Source organism: Nuphar pumila, chromosome 4 (assembly GCF_984573655.1).
Source record: "Nuphar pumila chromosome 4, dmNupPumi1.hap1.1, whole genome shotgun sequence".
In the NCBI taxonomy this organism is placed as follows: domain Eukaryota; kingdom Viridiplantae; phylum Streptophyta; class Magnoliopsida; order Nymphaeales; family Nymphaeaceae; genus Nuphar; species Nuphar pumila.
In genome coordinates, this window is record NC_143252.1 from 110,864,390 (window position 1) to 110,876,748 (window position 12,359).

Genomic DNA, 12,359 nt, shown 5'->3' on the forward strand with positions numbered 1-12,359 from the left:
GTTACGTTTTGAGTGGCTGAGTACCTAAAAGGACACAATCCGAGAGCGATGTATTGTAGCAATTCTTCAATGTAATACCAACGGGTCTCCGCGTGGTAGGTAAGAGCTGTCAGTGCACGTCTCCCTGTGGTGGGACGTTGCAGGTTCAAAACCCAAATGGTACTATTGAATAATAACTGATGGGGGCCTGCCTAACTGCAGCTTGCCTTTTAAAAAAAAAAAATCTAAATCTTCACGGGCTGTATCCCAAAGATACAGGGTGATCGGGTGCAGCAGTACATTAAAAGTGTGCAATGGCATTGCACGTGATCCTCTCCTATAAAACGGTGCTTGGACTTGGCATGTAAAAGATGGAAGGCAGAAAGTTCGCGGTAATTACCAAGTAATAAGCAGGTAAAAAAGGCCCAAAGCAGGTAAACTAGTGGTCTTACTAGCACACGTATGTGTGAAGCATGGGACAGTGAGTGAAGTTGGGCACAATTAATGTCTTACTCGAGCGTTTGCTTCGAGACCAAGTTACAGTCCCCTCGTCACAATCTGGCAACCAAATGCAACATCTCTACTTTTACCATATAACATTGGGGAGAATAGGGAAAGTGACCAAGTTTATGAACTTGGACCTTTTCTAAAGTCTCTTTCCTTACAAAGGGCAAGAGGAAAAGCATTTTGACAAGAAAACAGTTTTTTTTTTTTTTTTTTGCATTTATTATGTGGTCCTCCTGTATACTTTCTTATGGACATGTTTCACCTTTCTAGAAAGATGCTTTATTTCCTATCTAAAGAGAGTCTCTTTCTTAGCTTAGCAAAGGACATGAAACAAACACCCTGTTAACTTGGTCACGCTTTAGAGGGTTTCCAATCATTTTCCATATTTAAGTAAGAATACAGTTTATAGTGTAAGCATGTATTTAGGTTTAAGTTCTTCTTTCATGATTGGTAATCTCATGTTTATTTCTTAAAGCGTGGGTTACAAAGAAAATAAAACATCATTCTAAATAATTATTATAACCCAAAAATAATCATCAAGTCTTAAAGTTTTTAAATGAAGGAATAAAAATCAGAATTCAAACAGGACAATCTTTAAAAAATTATGGTTTTATTGTAAAAAAACACTATCATTAGCTTATTAAAAAATGATAATATGGAGAAGGTCAGACTACTGCCAGTTATAGTAAAAAACACAACATCAAAATAAATGTTTACATTAATGTCATGTGAACAAATATATATGAATATCTCTACCAAAAGATCAAGGTTCATTCGAATCACATATGTTTCATCATTGCAAAATATCATATGGCATGGCATAAAAGAACAGTTTTAACTACCAGTCAACTCCAAACGAAAATCACAGCATAATTCAAAGTAACCACAATACTAAACAAAACAAAAAACTCAAACCACCAAGATAAATTTAAGTTCTTTCCTATCATAGTGTTGGTGGCATCATTTATTTCCTATCATAGTGTTGCGGCAAAGGATCCTATAAAAACCATATAAAATTTGTATCGGATTCTCTTTCAATCTGTGGATCTTTTTAGGAGCCCACTAATTAGCAGATCCACTTAAATTTCAAATCCAGATTTTAATGAGCATAATTTAGATCATATCCGACCCGACCCGACCCGGAAGATCCAAGTGTCGAGTGCCGTGACGCTATATTCGTTGTTATGCACAGCTCAGTCCGTTGCTTTCGAGGTCATTTCGGCACCTTCTTTCTGTAATTTCCTGCCACTTTCCTTTTCTTTCTTTTAATTTGTTCCTCCTTTCTCTTTTCTTCTTCTGGCTATAAGAGAATTGGGTTTTCCTCTTCTTCTTTTTTATATTTTCCTTTTTCTGTGGTTTTGGTAGACATGGCAGGGGTTCTACCAGATAAGAATTGCCTCTTCAGAAGCGAAGCGCTTCATGAGGTATGTGTTCCTTAATTTCCTGCTTTTGATCTTTCTTTTCTTGTTCTTATTGGCCTTCAATTCTGATAACATGTAAAATTAGGGTATGTTGGTGGTTATGATTTGTTTTTTTAATGAATTTCTGGTGTTGAATCTACTGAGTTTTGGATATTTGTGTAGTACATACTGAAGACGAGCGTCCTCCCAAGGGAAAATGAGCTGCTAAAGAAGTTAAGAGAGGCTACAAAATCCCATGAAATGTCTCTCTCTCTCTCTCTCTCTAAACTTGGTTCCCCTTCATCTTTCCCAAGTCTCTCTCTCCAAAATTATCAATGGAGAATTTTGGGTTCAAGCATAATGAAAACACCAATTATGTGGAGAGCGGATTAGGTCACACAGGCAACTCTGATGGTATACCGTCACCATCAGAGCTGCCTTGGATGCCGTTCATCATGTAACAGAACACCATCACTTTTGTTTTGTTTCAGCACTGTTCATTTCTTGCACCCTACACGCTGCTTGTCTAAAACTTGAATGGCTCTCAAAAAATTTGTGGAACTCATATCTAAGAAACAAGCCATCCGATCATGGTGTTCTAGCCACCGTTCATCAAATGGATGACCGTCAGAGCTGCCTCCCACCTGATCCCCTCTCAATGATGCGTGGTGGTTAGGAGTCTGAAGGTTCATGATCTTGCATTTTTACATCATGAAAAGGAGCAAAGCTCATGAACCTCACGGCGCACCACATTGACAAATGTCACGAGATTTATGAAAATCTCACCAAAATATCACGAGAAATTACTCTTAAAAGGGCAATTCTCTGCATATTTTCAAAATTTTGAGAGTTTTCCATAAAAAACATAAATATCATGTTTTAAATGCGATATTTATATTTTTATGGGCTATTTATCGTTAAAAAACTGTGGTTTTTTATTTTTAAATATTTCCTTATAATTTTTAAATTTTTTGAATTAATTTTTTATTGCCGAGATTTTTGCTGAAAATTTGCAAGATTTAAAAAATAATAATTTCTCTCGAGTTTTTGGCTGCCGATGTTTTGATGTTTTTAACTTTTATCACTTTGTTGAGAACTCCAAGGACTTTAGTTTGTGAACTTGGCCATGATTCACGTGAAGTCACTGGAATATGAGTACTATTTGTGTGAACTGAACCGTGCATTTTCAAACACTTTTTTTTTTTTCAAATTAAACAATGTAGATGTGTTAGGCATGGTGAATTTGCTATTAGTTTAAAAAAATATAATTCTTAGATGCTTGAATATTTATGAAAATTAATTTAGAGCTGTTGATTTTTAAGCTTTAAAAATCATATTTATGAATCATAATGGAATGATGATTGAAGAGCTGGTCCTTATAAAACCAAACATCTAGATCACATCCGCATGGCTAGATTTAAGATTAAAAAAACAAAAAAAAAAATTCATGAAAATCGTGGTTCACAAGGTAGTTCTCATATTCTAGTGACTCCTTTACGTGACATTCAAACGGATCCTCAAAATAGATTCTAACCAACGTGGTTCCGCTTGTCTGGTAAGAGCAGCTAGTGCATGTCAACTTGTGTTGGGACTTTGCAGGTTCAAAACCCAATGGTGTAGTTGTATAACTGATATGGGTCTGCCTAATTAAGCCAGCTTGCCTTTTAAAAAAATACAGTATTTTGGGAGACTAAAATTTGTTGTTTTTTTGGTGTTGAAGGAGCTTAATGAGTGTACCCCCAGAAGAGGGGCAGCTCATATCTCTTCTGATGAAACTCATCAACGCAAGGAAGACAATGGAGATTGGGGTCTTCACTGGCTATTCTCTTCTCACCACCGCTTTAGCATTGCCTGAGGATGGCAAGGTATAAACAACAAATTAACCATGGTTTATAATATGAAGAGTTTTTTTTTTTTGAATGAAGAAACCACACCTCGGTTACAATGAATATACCAAATTGAGGCCAAAATTGCAACGGATCAATTAAACTAATAGATATAAAATTTCTATATTCGTTGGTATATGCAATCTAGTGGAAAACTTTTTTTTATACATTTTTGTCTCATTACATTCTAAGCCCAACTTATGTACCATTTGAATCTAAACCCTTGTGACCTTCTTCAACCCCAAGATAGTAGATCTAACCTTATGGATGTGATCCATATATTTTCTTGTGAAAAATGCTTTGGATCATGTTTATCTCAACATGTTGGATTTCCAAAGACCTAAAAATTCTACAGCACAATGTACCAAAATTTTATGACTCAAATGACCATAACTTTACATCGAACAAAGATGATCCAAAGTACAATTGTTATTGCATAAACCATGATAAGCACATATATGATTTCAGATTGAGTCGATACAAATTGCACCTATGATTTTTCCAACTAGAGTGTACATACAGTAGACTCTAGCAAATGTATATCCTACACTAACAACTCATATTTCTTTATGCTTTGAAGCATCTTTATCTTCTCTTTAATTTCATATAGACCAATATTTTTTTTCAATGCTTAATTCTGAATTTATCGTGACAATTTGTAAAATCCTGACAGCAAGATTTTTGACATTGTTGCAGATAACAGCTATCGATCTGAATAGGGAATCATATGAGATCGGGCTACCGTTCATCAAAGAGGCTGGGGTGGAGAACAAGATCAACTTCCTTCAAGGCGAGGCACTCCCACTTCTGGATAAGATGTTGGAAGAGGTAAGCAGCTGGAATTGGATCTAACACTGGATCTGGCTTTGAAGAGTGGATCCTTTTTCAGATCGAGATCCAAATCGGATATCGTAGAGTGGAGTCTTGATCGAATCGGACTATGATCCAAGTCCATGTATGTGGTACAAGATTTTCTGATAAAAGTTGAACTCTATTTTGTTTTGGGTTAGACCCAATTTGGACATGGACTCGTCGGACGCTTTTGTTTACCCAATTACTATTCAAGTCCGACCAGAGCCAACCACAAATATTCAGATCCCAACCCGGATTCAGATATATACCTATCCAGATTTTATATTATGGGTTGGATTCTGTTTAGACTGAGGTTGCATTGGATCTCTAAAGATTTGGATCCCTAACATTGGATGGGATCGGTTTGAGCTCAGGTCAGACCTGGACTTTATTGAGACACCACCCTAGACCTGAGCCCATGCGCATGTGTACCTGGTTAGGCTGGGCCCCACTGAAAATTATATTGCCTAGGGCTGCGAACCGATCAGATATATCCAAATTTGATCCATTATTTCTAGATTCTCTTCCTTACTATAGGCACCCCAAGTGGATTTGGATTTACTAAATGAGATTTGTTTTGGACTTGGATCAGTATTTTAGGTTGGATCTAGTTTAGTTTCCTATCACAACTGATTCAATTGCTTTTTTTTGTTTTTACATATAAATAGCTTGTTTTGTGTCCTGTTTTTTACCCGATCAAAGGAAAATACCGGCCAACCTTTTGACCCTAATTCTGAATATGGCCATGCATTTCTGATATTTCAAATATAGGCCAAATTTTTCCTAAAAACTGTCAGCTGCATTTTATTATTGTCTTTTAACTTAGGTTGAATAATAAGTCAAATTACAACAGCATCCTTCATCAATAAAAGCCCACACTGATTACTTTTTTTTATAAGGATAAGTAATTAATTTTCAGTTTTCAAGGGACAATACAAGAAATCGAAAAGGACTCATTTTTTCCAATATGATGAGTGTTGACCTGAAGTCTATATTTAACAGTTTTCAGTTTTAGCCCATATTTGTAATTTAAAAAACATGTAGCCCATATTTGGAATTAGGAGCAAATGGTTGGCACCTAAATGAAATTTTCCCCAATAAAATATTGCCACAGATATTTTTGATCTGGACTCGTTCCTACTGTATTGCTTCTGATTTGGATATACTATTTATATTTCAGATTCAATTCTTACAAGATCCAGCTCATATTCCATCAGTTTGCACCCCTAATTTCTTGACCCAAACCGAGCCTGAACAGATTATCTTTCAGGCCGGTCAGGCCCAGGTCTTATTAAGTTTGTGACTTCACTTCCTGCCAAACCTGTTCAAGTTCACTTACGATACTAAAAATCTAGAAGTTCGTGAATTTGATCATGTTCCGTTTGATGCAAAATCTTCTGCCGGCGAACCTTGCAGGGAGACGAAGAAGGATCGTATGATTTCGCGTTTGTGGATGCAGACAAGTCCAACTATGAAAACTACCATGAGCGTCTGATGAAGCTGGTCAAGGTTGGAGGCTTGATCGGCTATGACAACACGCTGTGGTTCGGTTCGGTGGCCGAACCAGAAATATTCTCTGTATCGGACTCGGGAGGAGATCCAGATGTGCAGTACTATGATCAATTGCGGAGGCATATAATGGGATTCAATGAGTTTTTGGCTTCTGATTGCCGAGTTGAGATCTCACAGATCTGTGTCGGCGATGGTTTCACCTTGTGCCGGCGCCTTTCTTGATTCGGTATTTCTGTGTTTAGATCGTCTCGTTGAAGAACGATCCACTTGAAAACTGGTTCGAGTTGTTTGCAAATCTCTCTATATATCTCTTGCATGTGCAGACACATATATATTCATGCACTTATGGTTTATCTGAATTTTTTTTGGCATGAAACCTATACGTCACCGTAAGGACAATTATGACAGGATTAATTAGTTATAATCCTATATTATTTCCCTCATTTGGTAGGGGGGCTAGGGGTTACTTGTAAATGTCACCAAGTTGACGAGACATCACAAGTTTGAAACTGATATATGGCATCCCTTGCTGCAAGGTTGAAGTTGGGTGTACTTCCCTGTCTACAGGGGGGCTTCAATGGCTTCACCAACCTGAGGCCAGCCAATGTGTGATCAGTGATGTGAGAGGGGGTAGGGATGCACAACGAGTCGAGTTAGCTCAGGCTTGGCTTGGGCTCGACCCATTTAAGCTCGGCTTGTTGAACTCATATTTCATTTTTATATGGTTGATTCATTTTTACGTGAGTGTGGAGGTTGTGGTTCATCAATTCTAGGCTGCTTAAATTATGCTTTTCTTCTTTCTTTGCTGATATCTAGGAGATTTCCCTTCAAGTGGATTCTCCTTGGATCTTCATTAGAAACTTCCCTTTGAGAGATATTCCTTGATAGGTAAGGTATAGATCTTTCTTGGTTAGCAAGGCTCTTGGAGATCTTATCTTCTAGTCTTCTAGATCGTTCTCTCACATTTGACGTGTTGAGCTTTCTTAGCTTTTCAGAGGTATATGCATATCTATATAGCTTTCACATTTGAAGTGCATTTTTATTTTGATTCTTGGCGTTTGGTAGAAGTTTGAGGATATAGTTCGAAGTGTTTTTGCTGCAAGTCACATCATATATATATATATATATATATATATATATATATATATATATATATATATATATATATATATATATATATATATATATATATTGAGCAAACTGTATATACTCCATCTGATTTGTACCCATTCATCCAATCTGAATATATTTTCAAAATTACAATTTGTTTTGAAATCAAATTGGCTTCTGCATTTTAGTTCAGTCGTTTAGATGCAAGTGCCAACCGACCCCGAGTAGTCAGTTGTCTCCATCAAATCACTTGAATGCTTGACTATACGCCTGGTATTACGTTGGGTTTTTTCTTTTACATGTGCACAGCTCCTTAATTTTCTGCTAAATTTTCCTCTTACCAACTGTTCTGCTTATTTTTGGGTAATTTGGGTGAACTCAGGTGAAAACATTGTAAAAAAAACTATGATCCTTGTTCTGGATGAGCCTGAGCTTGGTTTTATCCAAGAAAAGAACTACCAACAGCCCATTGTACCAACAAAAGAATCTTAGTTTGAAAATTTTCATTTTGCAATGTTTTGAGCAAGAATGGATCTTTTATGCAACAGAACAATCACTAGAATTTGTTCCATCCTCCGTATTGTTATTCTTTTAGAAGGGGTCCAATATGAATATGAATCATGGACTTAGATATAGATATAAATCCTAGATGCAAGCGAATATAGATCCTAGACACAAGAAGCAAAGAGAGCAGAGGAGAGAGAAAGAGCTAGCAAACTCTGAGTGTGTGTGAGAGAGAGGGTTGGGGTTTATATAGGCCTTAAACCCTCGCCACCATAAAGGCCAATAAAAGGCCTTTAAGAAGCCCAAACAATAAAAAATTAAAGGGTCATGGCTGGCCAAACCGCTATGAAGAGGGGGCACAAAAATTGAATCAAAAGGGCAAAAGATGGGTCCAAAATTACCCTAGCAGGGTCAAGACCATCTTAAAGCTGGTCAACAATAAGGTGAAGGGTGGCTCCTTTTGTTCTTGAGCTGTTATGACCATTAGTGTTCATGCAAAGACATTGGGCATGGTTCAATGGATTCGGATCAGAGTCCAAAAAGAATCCAAACAAGTTTAATACAAAGTCAATGTCTATTTAATGGTTTGCCAAAGGTCGAAATTAGATTTGAAGATTAAAATTGTCCCAAGTACTAAAAAGATAGGTTAAAGATCAAACAAAATCTAAAAAGATAGGTCAAAAACTGAGCCGAGACCGAATCTAAATCAAAGTTCAAAGTCCAAGATCCAAAGTTCTTGATTCCAAAATCCAAGGTTTAAAGTTAGATTTACAAACCCAAGATCTAATGACCACTACAAGAAAAACGTTAATTAGCGACAAAAATTTGCGATAAAAATAATGTCACCAAATTGTGACGGATTAGCTAGAGAAAACTAGTCATCCCTAAAATTAAAATTAGTTATAGAATTAGCAACAAAATTTTTTTATCTCAAAATCCGTCTCTAATTAGCGACGAAAACATTTCGTCTCAAACTCCATCGCAACTTCATGACGGATGAGCGATAAAAAAATTCCGTCGCTACGTCGTCGCTAATTTGCGATAAAGTTTGAGACAGAATGTTTTTGTCGCTAATTTTCCCCATAAAACCCTAATGTGAGCCCCTTTCTTTCCCTTTTTGTTTCATCCCTCGCACATAGCCGCCGCCCGCCGCCCGAGTTCTCTCCTTCACCTCCTCCTTCTTCCCTCACTCCATCTCTCTCACCACCATGTGCCACCGCCGAGAGCCCCATCTGTGGCACCACCTCCTCCCTCTTCGATTTTGCCGATCGACCAGAGCGTCCTCCTTCCTTCCCCATTTGTCGATCGGCTAGAGCCGCGGTGCCGCCGTGACCACCACTGTCTGCATGCCGGAGATCTCCTCCCTCTCCTTCTCCACCCCCTCTTCGATGGGACCTCCAAACTCTCTCCCTCGCTCGACTCTCATAGTTAAACCCTCACTCACCTCGCCTGACGTCGGTGCTCTCCCTCTCGTCGACCCCTTTTTAGGTAACCTCTCACCCCCTCTCTCTTTCTCTTGTGTCTTCTTCTTCTACTTCTCTTTCTTTTCTGTCGACCGACAGGGGCTTGTTGTTCTTCTTTTTTGGCAAACCATGGCCGACCGACAGGGGCCAAAGCCCCTGCCAGTTTTTCTGACAGATTGGCAGGGGAGACACCCCCTTCGATGACGACTCCTTCCATGAAGGCAGCAGACACACAAGGTGAATCAAGGGTGAGAGAGAGGGGTGTCCTCCTCTTCTTCACGATTCTTCAATGTTTTTTAAAAGACAACAAGCAAAAGAAGATATTGAAAACCCTCCTTTTACAGCTGGGGTTTTTTATTGGCAAGGGAGGGAAGGAGACATTGTTGAGGAAGAGCCATTTTCTCCTTGGGGTTTTATGTTGCCGCCTAAGGAGCCCCAATGGTAGGTCTTTGGTTCTAATGGGTAATATAGGAATCCAGTTAAATCCAAACCCTGAATAGTCATTCCTATTTTTGGGTCGTCAATGGTGGATTAATCGTTGTTTAGGACATGGTTTGTTGCAGACTATTTGTGTTTATACTAAAAATTGCATTCTTTTCTTTTATTGTGAAGCCTTGATTATCTTTAGCACCAAAATTTTGAAAATTTTGAAATGACCAACCTCTCTTCCTCTACCACCAGGATTGTGCCCTCTTAGAGAGAAGAAGGCAATGACCGACATATCTGACTGTTGAGGAGACTTTAGGTTTAACATTTGAGGTCACTTTTCTTGATTTAGCAAAAGATCATAAATCTCAAAAAAAATTGGAAGCTTTTCAACAGAGTAGTAATAATAATAATAAAAAACTTTCATACTCATTGGGCAATCCATTTAAGGTAAATTAAACAAGATTTGCATATGAGACTCATTGACAACACATAAGAAATTTGCAAGAAATTTTACATGATTCAAATATTTCATCATGTTCTTTTATATGCACCAATTTGGCCGGCAGTCTTTGTCATTGCAGGTGCGTAGTAGAGCAAAATGTGTGATGCTTAATGCCAAGTATCATATGTGGCTTAAAATGTCATACAAAAAAGAAACAAGAAAAATGCAAATGCAAAAGCATGCAAATCGGGTAAATACTCGTGGTGAGTAAGTGATGCAAGTACATCACATGTTATTTATTTTCTTGGATGCAACACTTTCCTGCTCACACACTCATTTAGTTGTGGATATCTAGGACTGTTTTACTGGAGTTTGGAGATCATGCTGAGCATGATTTGAATGTATGAGAATAGAAGTGCTCTTATTTTTGTAGTTCGGATTCTATACTAGTCATGGCAATAGTTAGCAGGATATTGGAGTATGTTTGTTGCAGGTACATGTTTGACATTGTTGTGATATCAATGTTTGAATGTATTTCAATATTTGACGTGATTATTCATGCTTGCATGAAGTTATTTTCGAGTTGATTATGCATTCCATGTAAAATTATATCATGAAAACATGCTTAAATTGAATGTATCGTGTTTGTGAATGTGATTTTATCTTTCTAAATATCCTTGTGATGTATATAAATATGATGTGATGGTATTACACACAAAAATATTAAATTATTAATATATGCATAATAGTTCATGAAAATGTATTTTATGTTAAGCATGTTTGTGGTAGAGAGGGAGAAAATTTATGCATTAATTGAAACAAAAAAATTGCTCACCAACTGTGAACACCCCAAATTTTCCCAAAAAATCCAAAATTTCCCTTGTTGCCCCTGGGTCCCTTTCTTTGAATAAATCGAGTTAATTTTTAATCAAATTTCCATTCATTTCTCGGATTCACTGGAATTCAGACTCAATTTTCATTTATGATCCAAATCGGATATTTGGATCCAATTCTGATGTCGGATCTCCTATTCTTCAAAAAAATCAATTTCTTCATATTTTCTTGAGGTTTTCTCAATTCAGGGTCCGAACTCAATTCAAAATCCGAATTCCAATATCTCATCAAAATTTCTGGACCCAGAGCCATTTCTGAAATTCTCTTCTCAAAAACCTCATTTTGAAAATTCTTATATCCCAAAATAAAAGTTTTTGCAAAAATACTTCAAATACCTCATCTTTTAAAAATTCTCATGTTTTCCTTACCCTTTCAGAGTTTTTCTTTCAAAAACTCAAAAAAAAGACGGTTTTTAAAACCTCTCTTTAGCTAAAAACCCATTTTCTTACCCCTTTTTATGAATAAACAATCTTTTGAAAAAAAATTAAAATTAAAAGGACCCTTTTTGAAATTTTCTCAACGGATTTTTGTTAACCGCAGAAGCCCCTCTCGATCATTCTTCTCAGCTTATAAAAACCAACCGCAGGGATCCTCTCTCTTTCACTGCTTCTTCACCCCCGCACCCCTCTGCTCTTTACATCATCTGTTTTCTGCCCCTCCATTTACGCTTCTTCTTCCTCTTCTTCCCGATCTCTTCTTCATCCCTCTCTTTCTCTAGTTCTCATGGGCATCAGCTGAAGAATCTCTGCAACACCAGATTCTCCATCGAATCACAGTAAGATCCCCTTTCTTCTTTGATCTTTCCTTCTTTTATCTTTACTGTATTTTCGCCATTTCTCCCCTTTCTTCTTTATATCGTTTACTAAGAGCAACTTTGCATCATCGATCTGCTTATTGCAGCCTCGATGATGCACATTGCAATAGCAATGTTGCCTCCATTTAAGTGCTTGCTGCATTTTGAGGCTACAATAGAGGGTATATTTGATTTCACTGTCATACATTGTTGTTATTTTCTGATTGATTTTCCATTTGAATTCCAGCATATCATTCAAATGTATCTTCATTTATCATTTTCCCTTTCATTCCTAGTTATATTTCTTTCCCTCTGTAATGCATTTTTTTTCTCTTTTATTGGTTTTGTTTATACTTTGTTCCTAGCATTACCATTTTGTGTGTTTCTTTGTAATGAGAAATCAAATGCGATATCTCATTTTTCCTTTTTATTATTTCGTGAATTTTTCATTTGCCGCTATGTGATGTTCATCTCCATTTGGTTGGTATTGGTTCAGTATTATACACCATGTTATTTCCACCTGGGTGCCTTTAGTTACAATCATGTATCCACATGATTCAACCTTCGATATTCCAGCGCTGCATCGTA

At 37.1% G+C, this 12,359-nt stretch overlaps 1 protein-coding gene across 1 annotated transcript; it reads left to right on the top strand.

Annotated features, from left to right (window-relative positions):
- The first annotated feature begins 1,698 nt into the window (after positions 1-1,698).
- LOC149840563 (norbelladine 4'-O-methyltransferase-like) lies at positions 1,699-6,495 on the top strand. Its single transcript, XM_090003205.1, has 6 exons — positions 1,699-1,720; positions 1,852-1,910; positions 2,070-2,149; positions 3,607-3,751; positions 4,469-4,600; positions 6,041-6,495. Exons 2-6 carry the CDS (start codon positions 1,854-1,856, stop codon positions 6,356-6,358), a joined length of 732 nt encoding a protein of 243 aa, XP_089859331.1. The 5' UTR covers positions 1,699-1,720; positions 1,852-1,853; the 3' UTR covers positions 6,359-6,495.
- Positions 6,496-12,359: the final 5,864 nt, after the last annotated feature.